General features: G+C 46.1%; 2 protein-coding genes, 1 long non-coding RNA gene and 1 other non-coding gene across 5 annotated transcripts in view; 3 read left to right on the top strand and 1 right to left on the bottom strand.

Moving 5' to 3' along the window:
- The first annotated feature begins 442 nt into the window (after window positions 1–442).
- Window positions 443–5,007, top strand: sdhc (succinate dehydrogenase complex, subunit C, integral membrane protein). The gene is made up of 6 exons (XM_029132022.3): window positions 443–578; window positions 1,729–1,788; window positions 1,942–2,043; window positions 2,921–2,982; window positions 4,330–4,493; window positions 4,744–5,007. The coding sequence occupies exons 1-6, from the start codon at window positions 562–564 to the stop codon at window positions 4,846–4,848; spliced, it is 510 nt and encodes a 169-aa protein (XP_028987855.1). The 5' UTR covers window positions 443–561; the 3' UTR covers window positions 4,849–5,007.
- A 1,474-nt stretch (window positions 5,008–6,481) lies between these two features.
- trnar-ucu (transfer RNA arginine (anticodon UCU)) lies at window positions 6,482–6,555 on the top strand. Its single transcript has one exon. It is a non-coding gene; the product is annotated as a tRNA-Arg (tRNA).
- Window positions 6,556–8,322: 1,767 nt separating this feature from the next.
- The window catches only part of cadm3 (cell adhesion molecule 3), a 66,309-nt gene continuing 59,721 nt past the window's right edge, over window positions 8,323–14,910 (top strand). The window contains exons 1-2 of one of the 2 annotated variants that reach the window (XM_029131989.3): window positions 8,323–8,600; window positions 9,775–9,932. In XM_029131989.3, the coding sequence (XP_028987822.1) occupies window positions 9,842–9,932 (91 nt within the window). In that variant the 5' untranslated portion in view covers window positions 8,323–8,600; window positions 9,775–9,841. Of the gene's footprint in view, window positions 8,601–8,740; window positions 8,761–9,774; window positions 9,933–14,910 lie in introns of those variants that run through there. The other variant, XM_055503563.1, reaches the window with a different exon arrangement.
- On the bottom strand, window positions 11,542–12,869 carry LOC121201806 (uncharacterized). The gene is made up of 2 exons (XR_005896938.2): window positions 12,463–12,869; window positions 11,542–11,791 (listed from the first exon to the last, which is right to left on the bottom strand). It is a non-coding gene; the product is annotated as an uncharacterized LOC121201806 (long non-coding RNA).

Below are 14,910 nucleotides of genomic sequence, written 5' to 3'. Positions count from 1 at the left end.
AGCAGTTTTTTTTTTCTTATTATTGTTCTTTGCAGTTTCCCTCACTTGTCTCCTTGCAAACAGTGTCTCTGTTGCATGTTTTCATTTTTCTACTCCATAGTTAGTTATGCACTGACTGTAGTAGTCAGATGTCCACATGGACTTGTTAGGATCCAACATAACCCAATGTGTGGATTTACTTCAGCTACTCAGCTTCCTCCCACAGGCCACACACGGGGTTAATTTAAGACTTAAACTAAAGTAAGCAACACAAATGAAAAATACTCAAGGTAAACTGTACTAGACTATGAAGAATGTATTTAATAACCTACCGATATAATCTATTTAAACTGAGAGCAGATAATTATTTAATTAAGCGTACATGTGCATTATTTGCCCGCAGACTACCTTGGCCAGTAACGACAGACTTATCAGTATTACGTAAAGGTCTAAAAAAACAGCCAGAAAATCGGTCACGGTCGTTTTCACCCGCCTTGACCTCTTCTAACGGTCCCGTTGAAGTCAGGTGCCGCTGTATTCACAACTTCCGCATACGTCACTTCCGTTTACTGCCCATCAAACATGGCGCTGATATTAAGGTCAGTACATCTGTGCTACATAACTTTTAGCTTGGTTACATCTTATTGTATTGTTTTGCAGGGTTATTACATTAGACAAAAGCAGTTACTGTATAGACGCTTTACGTCTGTGGGCATTTTGCACGAGTTTGGCTTGTTATATTATGTTGTTATCTCTGCCGTTTCGTATTTCTCGTGCGACATAGCTGTCGCTGACATTAGCTAGCGGCTAACGCTAGCGCTTTTGGGTTATTTAAAGGTAACAGAATGAATGTTTATCTTAACAAATAATGTTAACGGGCTGAAACTGTTTCAGTTGCCACCTCTAAAATTAACTGTTAGTCATTGATGACATAAACGTATTTTGTGGTTGTCACGCTAGGTTTCATTTCTTAATCGTGAATGTGTCAGAGTCACTGAGATAATTCTGACTTTGAAATTGAATGTAATAGATATTATCTAAGTAAATCCATAATTCATACACAGATGCGGGCTCAAGTTTAATATCTGACTTCTCTGAGCCAACAGATTATTTGTATTGTGTTTGTGCGTAAAGTAAAACGTTTTGTGATGTCGACTAAGCCTTTTGCGATTTGGTTCGGTTGAGTGTACAAAGAAATAAATAAATCAGATTTGGGATTAAGAGTTAAGTATATCTTTATAGAGCTGCACTGAAGTGCCTTTGCCTTTAACACGCTATCAAGATATAAACCAAGCAGGAAGTTAAGGGGTGATTGATCTTTGTACTGGTCGTACCTGTGGAAGATTAGCAACGCGGGAATTGGGCTAATCTAATTTAATGTATGTCGTTATTCCTAGAAGTTAGATGGCTCCGGTTTTTGCATGATATAGATTTAATTTAAGTTATTTTTTATCTTTTCTTATTAACCTGCGGTTGCACTCGCAGTCAGTTACAGAACAACCAGTAGTAATACATACTGGCTCTTACAGGTAATGTAATAATGGGGTTATGCATAATGCTAATCATATGATCAAAGGTATAAATAACATGTTGAACACCATTTACCACTTAATGTTAGTTTTCCTAATGCTGTTTCAGATTTTTTTGGTATATTTAGTTCTATCATATGCTTTTTAGTGTTAGTTTTAACCCATATGCACTAAATATGGGTAGCAAGTCTAACAGTAGTTTCTTGCCTTTTGTCTTTAGGACGTTTGTTCGTCAGGGGGTCTTGCTCTCCAGACCACAGTGTGGGGTCCTCTACAGACAGTAAGTCTGCTTGTCTTTGTGAAATCTAGGTCAATGTTTTATATTCAACCGCTACTGCTTTAAGTAATGATATAGAAAAGATACGCACATATTAACATGTGTCCTGTAACTTTTATCGTAACTCGTCTTATTTTCCTTTTCTTACGATTGCAGTGCAGCTCCAATGGGAACCACAGCAAAGGAAGAGATGAACAAATTTTGGGACAAAAATGCCAAATTAAATCGACCTGTTTCTCCCCATCTGACTATCTACAAGTACGTTCTGTGTGTTGCATGCACTGCAGAATTTAGCCTGTGTTCTCTTTTTGTCAGAAAATGTTTAAAAGGCTAAATTAAAGGATGGAGATAATGCAGTTGCCTAAGATACTCTATTCATGTTTTATAATTTCTGCTTTCATAACGGTGTAGCCAGTTATTCACATTATGGTCAATTTTCAGCTTTTTATTGAATTTCCATTTTACTTGTGGACTACAGTAGAAATTATTAGTAACTGCTAAAGGAAATTCAAGTAATTAAATCATTTTAATCCTTTTGAATTAACAAGAAAAGCCACCATTACCAGAGATTTGCATGGCAAATAATACATTAAGCACATGTTAATGGGCTTTCAGGTTAATATTAGAGTCCTGAAACCTGAACTAGTGACTACTTTAGTCATTAAACCCAGGTTTCCTTACTGATATTTTTTGAGGTTTCTGGGCAGCTTGTCATGTCTACTTTATAGTCAGGACATAGTGAGAAATTTACTTTAAATAACGAGTGGCACCTCTTATCATAGGTCTAGATTCAATGGTAATGGCTTTTATTTTGATCCTCGGTACAAGTGCATTAGCTCCTTGTGCAGAGATCTTAAGTGAAGGCATGAGCTTACCAACGTTCATCTAAAATGGCTTGCCATTTTATTGTGGGTTTGTGAAACTCTGAGTTAGTGTTGCTGCTTGTAGCTAGGAAATAGTGTTTTTCTTTTCATTTCTCAACTGCAACACAGTTATTGCACTTGTCAGTTACAGCCTTACCTGTTTTTAAAACTCAGTTGAAAGTCTGAATGTGGCTGTTGGATCCATCAGGTTGCAGTTTGTATAATGTTTTATATAGCACATGTTCTAGTAATGTATTGTTATTGTGTTTCAGGTGGTCTGTCCCAATGGCGATGTCCATCACACACAGAGGAACTGGACTGGGACTCAGTGGAGGTAACACACCTTTTTTAGGATATGCTAGTGAATGTTTTTCTGTTCTCTTATTCATTTTTTGTTCATCTGGAACTTGCCTTAAATATTTTACATATAGAGAAAGTGTTTCATAATACAGTATATGTGAACTTTGTGTGTAGTTATTTAACATTGATGAGATGCCTTGCTGGTTCTGCTGCTGACAGTTTTGACTGACCCTGAAAAGGACATATTAATTCATTGCTATTGATTTTTGCTAAGAGCATTTACCGGCCTTGCAAAACAGGAGTTGTTCGGTACAGTTCAACCGCTTGCATGTAAAAATGAAACTCTGCTGCTAATGGCTTTTAATCATTTGCCTGGTGTAAAGGCTGAACACGTGTTAATGTGGCCTCTCGCATCAGTTCTGTTAATCCTCACATACCATGCCTTAATGCTGGGTTTGGGTTTGTTTACATGCTAATGGGTTCAATAAAGGTCAGTGCTCTCAACTGCTACATACTAAAACATTAAGTCTTGTTTGCTTTAACTTTCACCTACAGCTTAATTAATAAAGAAAGAAAAAAAGCCTTAAATGATCATTATCATATATTACAATGTCACAACAAAATTGGTCTTCTGCATTTAACCCATCCTCTGGGGGAGCAGTGGGCTGGCGTGCAAGGCGCCCGGGGAGCTAGTGCAATGTGTCTTACTCTAGGACACAACTGAAGCCCTGGTGGGATTACACCTGCGACCTGCTGCTTCCCAGGCCCATGCGCTACCCACTGAGCTATCAGACCACCTTATCTAAAAATAAAAAAATGTAATATACTTATATAGTACTTATTGAGCTTTTTTGTAACATTCAGAAATCCTGCTGCTATATTAATGACATTTTTCGAAACAAATTAAAAGGTGGTCTGGTCAAATGTTCAATGTAAGCATATTCTTGTTTTTTTTTTTTACTCATGTAACTGTTCTATTTGTCTTCTTAATGTTTCATAACTACTTTGTAGGTTCACCTTGAATGATATGTTTCTGTTACCATTAGACCTTTTTTAATCTCCCCAATTATAGAAAAAAGTTAAGCTTAAAAAAATCTAATGGGTGCTGTCCTTCATTTAATACTCAACAGAAGGTCTTTACACAGTTCAGACTTTCAGGTGTTTAAACGTCTCTGATGAGTGTTGTCTGGTGGTTTAGTGGTTCATTAAATGAATCCAGCAGAGATGAATTTTTTTAAGACCTTTTCATGCGTTAGTGCTTCACCTTTCACCGTCTCTCTCTCTCTCAGGAATGCATGGACAGTGTGTTTCTCTAAAGCTCATTCACGTACATCTCTCATTTCTGTGGTTTCATGTCTATCTGCTACTTGTCTGTGTTTAGCAATCTCAGCCTTTGCGGTGGCAGCGCTGGTCTTACCGGAAAGTTATCCATACTACCTGGACTTGATCCGTTCACTGTCGGTTGGCCCCTATCTCATTGGGCTGGCTAAATTTGGCATCGTTTTCCCTGTTTCCTATCACACCTACAACGGCATTCGGCACTTGGTAAGACTTAATTCGTTTTACAGACCTAGTAAATATTGTCTTTTTCCCTATAAATATTGTATAATTGCTATTACAAAGTCTGGTGCCCATTTGTTTGATAGACAGGCTTTCATGCAATTTGTTATTGTTTGCTTTACTCATTTTAATAGAAAATAGATTACATTTCTTTAGATATATAAACTGATGGTACTTCTTTTTCTAAATGGTCTTTTTTCTCTCTCCTTTATTTGTTTATTATTATTTAAATCAGCTTTGGGACATCGGCAAAGGCTTCAAAATCCCAGAGGTCTACCGCAGTGGCTACACAGTTATTGGTCTGTCCATCATCACCACCGTAGCTTTGCTTTCGCTCTGAGCTCAAGATGAGGCGAGATGAGTAGAGAAAATGGAGACGGGGGAGTTGAAGGGAATATGGACTGGGTGCACTGTGGGATTTTTGTGTTTATGTTCTCTTCTGGCGTACTGCAGGCCTCATTTAATCCAAATATTGAATAAAGGATTATGTTGTGGTGTATATGGAAAAGGTGTTGTGATGCTTTGTCCCTTGGAATTAATTGCAAAGCTTTAGGGTCATCAATGCAGCAGGAGAGCAAAGTGCATGCAAATGTGACCTACTTTATTTCACACTTGCTCCCGGTGTGAACAACAACCATTGACCAAATTTAGACATGTCCTACATGTTATGTAATGTAATTTGTTTAATATTGCTTTGACGTCAACTTCATTAATCAGTTTTCTTCTCCCTGAGTGCTCAGTCACTGTCAGCGTGTGCCTTGTCTGTCGTCTGTGTCCATGGGACTGTGTGTTTGTGTCTGTGCAGTGCCTGCTCACTGTTGCCTGTCATTCATATTTTACCTTCTCCAGGCCACAGATGCTCAGATGCATTTTTAACATCAGGAAAGAGCGGGGCTGATCTGCGGAGAGGCAGCTCAGCGGTGGAAGCTGTGTATGTGAACTGTCTTCTCACCACCAGCCTGCCCCAGGCTCCCCCCCACTGAGCTGCACAGAAATACACACTGCACCTGAACAGCTTTTGTCCTGCAGTGTAAATAAGCGCAAGTCGCCATGTAACGTCAGATGCAGCTTCATTTATGCAGGGGGGTTCTGTAAGCATTTTAGGGAGACGGCTACACCAATGCTGTTTGTACCAAATGGTTTTAAAATGTCAATTTGGATCATATTAAAATGCTTTGGAAGAAGCAATGTGGCCACTTAGTCTGGTTACCTGCAATAAAATAGCTTTATTATATTGGAAGAATGTCACTGCTTTTCTTTTCAGTTTGCTTATGAAAAAATGTATTATCCTGCCTCATATGATCAAACGTGATGCTTGTGAAGGACATGACAAAGGCCTCTACTATAGCTCAGTGTTCATAGAATTAGAGTGAATTTAATGTCGTTCTGTTCCCCTCGGCATCGTATCAGCTTTGTTACTGGACAAACAGCTCTATATTTGTCAGCTTGAAATGATTGCCACTGTAACACCAGCACTTACAAAATTGCTGCCGCTATGTGACGTGTCTGATTGCAGTGATTAGGTATTTGGTTGATTCTCTACGAGTCTAGTTCATTTCCTTCCGAGCCGGAACCTGCTCGCAGTCTGCAGGGTGTGTGTCTTGATCCTCTGGATTGGTTTACAGTAAATCTTAGGTTGTTAAACTCAAATAGTTTACTGGAGCTATTCCCTCTTTGGAATGACAGGTATTAATACATTTAAATAGCATGTTCCATCTTTCTGTTTCACCTCTAATATCGCCGTTTGTTTGTTTTGATGACATAACTTGGGTAAAAGCAACTGGGTGCGAAAAGCGGGGACCTTTATAGTCTCCATGAGGCTTCGAGCGCCCAATGATTACGCGGCGGCAGCACCCCCTACCGGGCGGCGGATTCCCTTTCCGTGGGGCTGCGGTCCTGATGCTGACGGATGCACAGGATGCTGGGCAGGGCCGGAGTATAAACCCGGTTTTGATCGAAATTAACGCGTCCTGGTCTCTGTGGCGCAATGGAATAGCGCGCTGGACTTCTAATCCAGAGGCTCCGGGTTCGAGTCCCGGCAGAGATGTGCCTGAAATTAGGTTATTTTACTTCAGAAGAAGACTGAGGAAAAACCACACACGCTTGTCACATTTGTTTATTTATTTACGAGGCCGTTTTGGCATCAGATACCATGGATGCGCGTTACATAAACTCAGATTTTAAAGAGGCCTGTGTCGCTGTTCAGAGGTCAGCGCCGTTAATATGCAGGTTTTACTGTGCCCCCGCTTCGCTGCGAGGCTCCCACTGTTCAGGCTGCGCGCCCGGGCGCTGCGGTCGCATGCGGTCATCACGTATGCACCGCAGGACCGCACAGTCCCGCGCACCCTCGCCGCCCTAAAGTCAGCAGACACGCACGCGTGCGCGCGCACACACGGGTTCGCGCACGATTTCTGCACCTGCGGCTGGCCACTCAAAGCAACGCATTTAAAGCGTCGTCCGTCCTCATAAGAAGCGTTTAATGACGCCAGATGCTGCGTTCAGAGACGCGGGAAAGATAAAGACTCTGATTTAGTTTGAACATAAATGACTCTGAAAGTGTCAGAAATCGGTGTCTGTCAAGATTTTTATTTCTAATAATACTGCAATGTGGCGGTGCCAGTAGAGTAATAACTTTCACTAGTCGTAATATATTTTAGTGAAATCAGAGTGTGGACCTTTCGGGAATCATTTCAAGGACCCCTGAAGGTGGATTTTAGTTTCTTGCTTTAGAAAAACCCACATTAGCCCGTCCATGGGAGCCCAGAGCAGCACTGTTTATTCCGTCCGTGTGGGAGAGCAGCTGCTTGCTTGAAGATCTCTGGAAACGCCTGGACTCCTCCAGACCGTCCCGACGCCCCGTCGCTTTGATTGGGCTATTTTTTTAAAGTATTTCCCTTAAACTCACCTCCCCGGTTTCGGTTTGTCGCCGCCACCGCTGATTGGGGCTGTCGTGCGGCTGCCGCCATCCATGTTTAACCCCATCATGCCTCCCCACACACAGACCTAATCCTCCAGTAAAACTAATCCCTAATCCTCTCTGGCAAGTTGAACAACACCCTCCCTCCTCCTCCCCCCAGTCCTCCCCCTCCTCCCTCACATCCTGAGTCCCGAATGGGCCTGATGCGTGAATGGTCACAACTACATGGACCGTCCAGCGAGTCTTTGAGCACACCCGTTATCATGTGGAGGCTTGACGTCACACACGTTTTAGAACTCCTGTTAACTGGACACATTGAGGTTTGTGGAGAAAAAGTCCCACAACGTCATATCGTTATCATTTTGCAAATGATCAGGCCTACGGGAAATGGCAGTGTGTCTGTCTGTAAGATAGGACTAATAGCTCCATAATATCAATGATAAGGGCGACATTATGGGCCACTGAGAGCTGTGACAGTCAACTTCCCATGGCCTGTGCTGCGTCACCTCCGGAGAAATGTAGGCTCAATCCTGCGATTACAACTGTAGCTCCAAACAAGACCTACTGATATCGGACCTTCAGACGACGCGTTTATTATCTCCTGCTACCACAGGAGATAATAAAATACCATAAAGCCAGATAAGGTCACTCACTGTGGAGTATTATAGAAACATTATGCTGATATTTTTGGGTAGAGTGAGATCACACGTCTCTATCTGCTCCATCTTCTTCACGTTGCTCTCAGCCAGTAGGCCCCTGCTCTGGCCCTGTTCTCCCGGTGGTACGGGCCAAATCGTATTAAAATCCCCCCCCCCCCCCTTCCCTCCGTCCATCCCTCCCTTCCTTGTCCCCTCCCCTCCCTCTCGTCTTTCAGACTGTTTTTGCTGCAGTGAACGGTAGCCGTGGAGAGTGAGAGAGAGAGAGAGAGAGAGAGAGCGAGCGCGCGCGCGACTGAGAGATAGAGATACAAACAGCGAGGGAGTGAGAGAGAGCGGAGGGAAAAAGCGAGAAAAACAAGGAGTCGGGAGAAGAAACGAGGAGATAAAAAGTCGATAAAAGCAGATTGAGAGGAGGCTCCGGACGAGCGGCTGCTGCGCATCAAAGGAGGGACTCTACTGGGGACCTTATTGGAAACCAGCGCCAACAAACCCCGACTCCGGAGGCGGATTATAACGGTGTGTGTGTGCGCGGTCATCGCCGCGCGTCGCTTCGCAGTTTGTCTAATTGTCCGGGGTTCGGCTGTAGCCTGCGGGGCGGACACGAGACACCTGTCAGTGCTGACGCTTTCCCGTCCGTCTCCAGGAATGCGTGCGCGCGCGCGCGCGCGCGCTCTGGGTAGGTGCCCGTGTGTGTGCTCCGTAGCGGCAGCGCGGCGGGAGCGCTCCGTAGTCCGGTCCGCGAGCCTTGTCTGATTTCTTTGAATACGTGTTGTTGTTGTCCGGCTGCGTGCGCGCATCGCACCGCACTCCTCTCCAGTCGCTCGCGCCTCCCAGCTGTGTTGGGTCTGTTGCTCTGCACGAAAAAGGCAACACAGCCGCGCGCCGTGTGCGGCAGCAGCCACCCCCACCCGGCTCCTCCATCCCACCCTCTGTCCCCGCCCCACCCGCCCGTCCCACAGGCAACGCTCCAGCCACGGTCCACTCTCCGCGGCCACAGTGAGGGAGCGTCTCGCAGATGGAGCAAGGGCTCACCTCGGCGCAGGCTTCTGCTATTTTAAGGAATGTCCGCGCTCGCATTCGCGCGTGTGTGTGTCTGAGAGACGGAGAAAACGAGCGCCTGAGCATCTATTATGCACGTCTGTCCGTCTTCAGGCGCGTGCAGAGCGCGCGCCGTATTCTCAGCGGGCGACAGGTGCGTCGCCGCTTTGGCGTCGTCTCCTTCCTTCTCTCGCCTTTGTTTTTTCTCCCCACGACCGACTGGGGGAAGGTTCCTTTGCGCTTCCGCCTAATTAGCGCGAGTTAGTTGCAGCCTCGGTTACGCGCTGTCCAAAGCGCGCGCAGCTTGTTAAAGTGGATGAATAAATTAACAGAAATATGAACTCCCTTCTCCCCTCATTACCACGTACACAGCGCCACCGCCACCATCATCTCCTCTGCTGATTGGCTTCAGCGCCGCTCCCCCACCTCCCCTCCCCTCACCCCACCCCCACCTCTTCCTCGATCGCTCCCCTGAACGCTATGACACAAGTAGATCGATGAATACCCATGGAGCAACGCGTGAGTAACGGGTGGGCCAGGCGTTTATTCAGCAGCAGCCAGCCAATGGCTGGGGACGCAATTAGCGGCCAATCCGTCTGCCTGCCTTGTTTTCCTTATCTCACCCCTCGCTCTCCCCCGCTCTCCCCCGCAGGTGACACTCCAGAGCTCCTCTGCCCTCCCGGGGATTCAGCGAGACAGGCGGATCTGTGTGCGCGACCATGGCCTTCCCATCAGCGTCCTCAGTATTATGGAGTGTCAGCTTATTGACGGCACTATTTGCAGCCGTGGTCCACAGCAACATCCTCTACGGTGAGCATATTTGCCAGTTTATGTATCTGATTCATATTCTGTGCATCTCGCCGGCTCGCGGCCTCTCTTTGGGCCCCTGACCTCCCGACCCTCTCTTTCTCTCTCTGGTGGTGCCCCTTATCTGTTGACTGGCGGCATTTTCACTGTTTCCTGTACTATGACAAGGGAATCACAGAGCCGTTAATAAGCACATGGGACACTCCAGGCTCCCCAGGCCCCGCTGGAGAACAGGTCTCTTGCCTCGTGGCTCGCTCTTCTTCTCCCGTCCGTCTCTCCGCGACATCTCCACCCGCACGAAAGCCGGCATTCTCCCTGTCACGTTCACCCGCTCGGCATCTCGCCGCCTTTGTCACGCGCGCGCTCTGGAGATAAGCAGTAATCACCTTGTGCAGTACTTGCTCAAATAGCATCGCGGTGTGCTCACTTTACGCACCTGACGCTGTCACGGCTGAAGCTCAACCCGCGATGAGCTGGGCACAACGGAGAGCAGATGTAAGTGAGGATTTGATGAGAGAAGCACTTTGTAATGATATCATCCCCGCTGTGAGCATCAAGTGAATAGGAATACTGTGCTCAATGTACTTTTCCAATTACATAACGCTCAAGTGACTTGCTGCTGGTAATACAACCTTCAGAGGTCACAGTGTGCCGGTGGCATAATGGTGCACGGTGATGGCCCTCGATCCATACACAATTGATTGACACAGGTACACTCCTGTTGGCATTTTCTCATTACAGCTAGGATTTAATTGCGCAGCGTTTGCCATAAAATGATGGCTCCAATAGACAATCCACGATTTGTATTTGCGATTTATATTCTGGGATGTCCCCTGCACTCAGGTCACTGCTAGACAAATGCAAATGATGCTCTGTCACAGCCCCGAACGCCGTTAAAGATGGGAAACACACAAACAATCAGCAGATTGAGGTCCAGATGATGACATATCAGCCCCTCGTCAGAGCGCTGACCCCGACTGCGAGTCGCTCGTCACTGAAACCCAGGCGCTATTTTGTTATTTGGCTTTGAAAATGATTTTGGCTCGCATTCAGACGCGCGTCACATTTGATTAAGGTGTGCCCGGCGGGAGGCCTGACCATGCATGACCAATCCTTGCTTTGGTTTCACCTAGGCGCTGTTTTACATTATCATGTCAGTCAAGAGGAGTTATTAATCCAGCGTCGTCTGAAAATGTTTAGGAGATGAGAAAACATGTCAAAGAGTGCAATTGAGGGGAGAAGGAAAGTGTCGATGGAGTGCTGACTAAAGAGTTTCAGTGTGAACGTTGTAAACCATTAAGTTATACTCAAAGTCTCTTTGTCATTAATTTTTGCTACAGTATCAAATCTTAAAGAATACCAATAAAACACCTGACCCGAAACACTGCACGAGAACATTTATGCTGTAACGTTGCTTTTTAACTTGTATTTGGAAAGTTTCTTTGTGAGAGTTTAATTAAAATCAGAGTGTGGATTTGCATCAAAAAAAGTACACAATTGCATTTCAGCGTTCTAGATTTCCTCACTGGCGAGCAACAATCTCCGCTATTATGAGACCTCCCATACTGTACAACACCAAGGAGCCGTGCCAAAAAGTCAGCAGACAGGAAACTATATATAAATGAATTTTATTTTCATTGTTCTACAGCTTTTAGAAATGTGGCACACAGTGATGCTGCGGAGCCAGAGGGAAAACGCTGAGTTTGAGCTGCGAAGCACTGGTCCGTCGCTCCCATCTGCTCCAATCTTTCTGATCGGTGCTGTTGTGACATAGCGGCATAGCTGTTAAGTAGAAGGTGGTGTAGAGTGGGGTGGGCGGCCACATAATGCCGTCATAATGGAGATCTCCAGGCTAAGAGCCCCTGCAACAAAAGGGTGTACTTAGCATAAATAATTCAACGTTATGTATCAGAGAGGAAAAAAGCGATTAGCTCAGCAAATCAATGTGAGAGCAGATGAGCAGAACTGCCCATCAGTGCTGCACTGAGCCCGCTGTGAATAGGAAGCATGCAGTCTGTTTGTCTCTTCTCATCTATTAAAGAAGGCAAGAGGGGGAAAAAGGACATTCCCCAGCGCGTTGTAGGGTGTGTGTTATCATCCAGCAACCAACACGCTGCACGTCATGAACGCTTAAATTCCCGATGGGCCCCGAACGCCCCGCTCGCCCACTTCCAGCGCGTCAAAGCCAGGAAAGGACGGCAGTAGCTCCGATTTTTTCCCGGCTTCATCCGTGACCCAGCTTCTTCAGAGCAACTGAACAAATCGGGGAGACACTAATTGCGCGTCGTTTGACATATCCCTTTCTGCGGCTGGATGTTCGTGGACCCACAGTGACTGTCAGAAGGGCACCGCTGGGTGCCTGACCAGCTGTGTCCTGCTCGGGTCCTGCTGACCCACGTACTCGGACTGTCCACTGCCACAGTGGGCAGTGTTTCCCATCAGCCACCTGGCTCTGGCTCCACGGTAGCCCGATCCCTGCCACCGGGAGACTGTTTGCGCTAATGACAAGAAACACGCCTAATAGTTTATTTACCTCGACGAGTTCCGCTTGTCGGAACAGCTGAAGGAGTCTCGATGCTTCCAGCTGAGGCCAGTAATGAATAAGGATTAAGGGATGGGAGCAGCGCCGGCCAATCGTTAGTGCGGTGAGATTTACAGGCGGGAAGGCGTCGCGTTTGCGTGCCTTTGCCAGAGGTTCCCTCCATCCTGCCACAAAATGGGCCCCCGCCCCTCTGGGCCGGATCTTTCTGCCTGGCTGCGTGCCCACTTCCTGTGTGCGCTGCCCTTGTTTACTGTCGACTTCCTGTGTGCCAAGATGGGGGAGCGTTTGGCTAACGCGCAGTACGACTAGCGCACAATAGCAGTAGGCGGTTTGGATGGGAGACCTCTGCCTGTTAACAAGGCTGAGTGATAAGCAGTGACTCATTAACAAGCCGAGGTACACAGAGCCCGGGGGAATTACAGCCTAGCCACTGTGACATTAATAAGAAGCCTAAGCTATTTTTCCATTTGGCAAAGGGCGAAACCAGTGCTTTCCAATCTCGACCCCGGCTATTTGCTGGCTCCAGTGCTTTTCCAATTGTTTCAGATACCGGTCACTTGGCCCGACTTTCCAATCAGATCAATATATTGAGCGTGGGCTGCAGTTAATGACATCTGCTGCTTCAGTGGAAAAGCAGACGGACCTTGTTAGCTTTCTCCAGATTCATTCTGAACCATCTGGGGAGGAGCAATTAATTCTTCTAATGCTGGTCATACCAATTACTTAGGTAAGAAAAAATAGTATGTAGTAATGTATTTTAGTGATTCTGACACAGTATCCAATTAAGCCCATAAAACACACTCTACAACATACAAAAGACCTCCAAACATCCTCCCTATTATCTTTTTAAATCCAAAGGCACATTTCTCTCACTGTCTAGTGTTCTTATTCTTCCTTTAAGTGGTTTGTCGTCCAGATCACTTTTGTGATTATAAATTGTATCCTGATTGGCTGCCATTAGTTTGTAACAGATTCACATCTGGCAGAAAAGCAATTATTTCTCCTGTTCATCATGCCGATTAATTAAGGAGCTGTGGCTGATTGATTAAACTCCCAACAAAACTCCAACCACGAGCACAAGAGCCCTGCAGATGATTGGCATCGCACATTACGCGCGCTGCCGCGTCTTCATGTTATCTTCATACATCTCCTCAGACACGCGGGAAACGCTACACGTTCCTCGGTGACAGGGTGAGAAAGTCGCATCTGTACCAGTTACAAGCGCCGACAAGTCATTGGTGGCTAAAATAAGTGTCATTAAAATGCAGCAGCACGCCAGCGTCGTTGGATCTTAGGTATCAGGAACATCCAAACGAGACTCCATTAGACCTCATCAATCTGAGGCAGATCTTATTCACCCCGGCCCTCTCAGGCATCGCAAGATTACATCAGAACAGATCAATCTCGCCTGCTACCATCATAATAACAGTAAATGCCATTTACAGACGGGGAGCGAGAAGAGCTCTTGAGGTTTTGCAAAGCAGTAACACACTCTGCTTCCTCTCAGGTGCACTTAAAAGACACATCACTCCGCGGCGACTCGGGGTCGAGGAAATTGGGGGTCCCGCGCTCGCGGAGCTGTCAGCTTTAAACCGTCACTTCACGGAGACGGCGCCGATTAAACAAACCTAACAGCGACAACGCCGGCCTCGGAATAAATTAATTCACCTTGTTTCCAACAAGAGCCCTTATTATTGCACTCCACACTCAGCTGGCTTCCTTTGATCGGGTCCCCTCGCGCCGCCCCCTCTCTACTGTTATCTGGCGTAATTCTCTGGCGGGTGTTTTAATTGATTGTTGTGGGGGTGGAAATCACCCATCCTGTCAGTGATGCATGGTGGGTCTGACCAGGGGCTTCCTGGAAAGGTGTAGCTGCTCGTTGGAGCCAGCCGCCGCGCCGCGTGCAGCTTTGACGGGGAGCCGGAAGGGGCGAGTGCGTGGCTGCAAAGCGCAGCGCTCGTATCGATTGCGTCTGAGTGCTGAGGGTTCCACCCGAGCACAGGAGCTCCAGCAATGAAAGAGCAGAGGTTGCTCTAGTTTATTGCCTCTTTTTGATGATGCCATCACTTCAGCGGGTGGTGAGGAGTGTGTCTGTGGGGGGATCTTATCGCTGATACCACAACCATAAAGCCACTTTATTTCACCTGTGTTCTGTCTTGGGAATTCCCCTAAGACTGGTTTCTGCTGAGGATATCGCTGTCCATTCATTGGCTGTTGGGTCTTATTGAGCCTCATAGGTAATACTATCACAGAGCCAGTGCTTCTTCATTTTGCTACTTAGTGGGAGCTCTCATTCTTTGCTAAACGTGTAGCTTTACATATTATTTCTACCTCGACTGAAAAACAGTCCGGTCAGTAAATGACCTTCAATTACAAAGCAACAAATGGCTGTTAAGTCAAAATCACTTGTGGGAAAACGTTTAATTTTCTGCCTGAAAC

This window comes from Betta splendens, chromosome 17 (assembly GCF_900634795.4).
Source record: "Betta splendens chromosome 17, fBetSpl5.4, whole genome shotgun sequence".
Taxonomy (NCBI): domain Eukaryota; kingdom Metazoa; phylum Chordata; class Actinopteri; order Anabantiformes; family Osphronemidae; genus Betta; species Betta splendens.
Note: the sequence above shows the minus strand (reverse complement) of the source record. Positions and strands in the feature narration are given on the sequence as shown.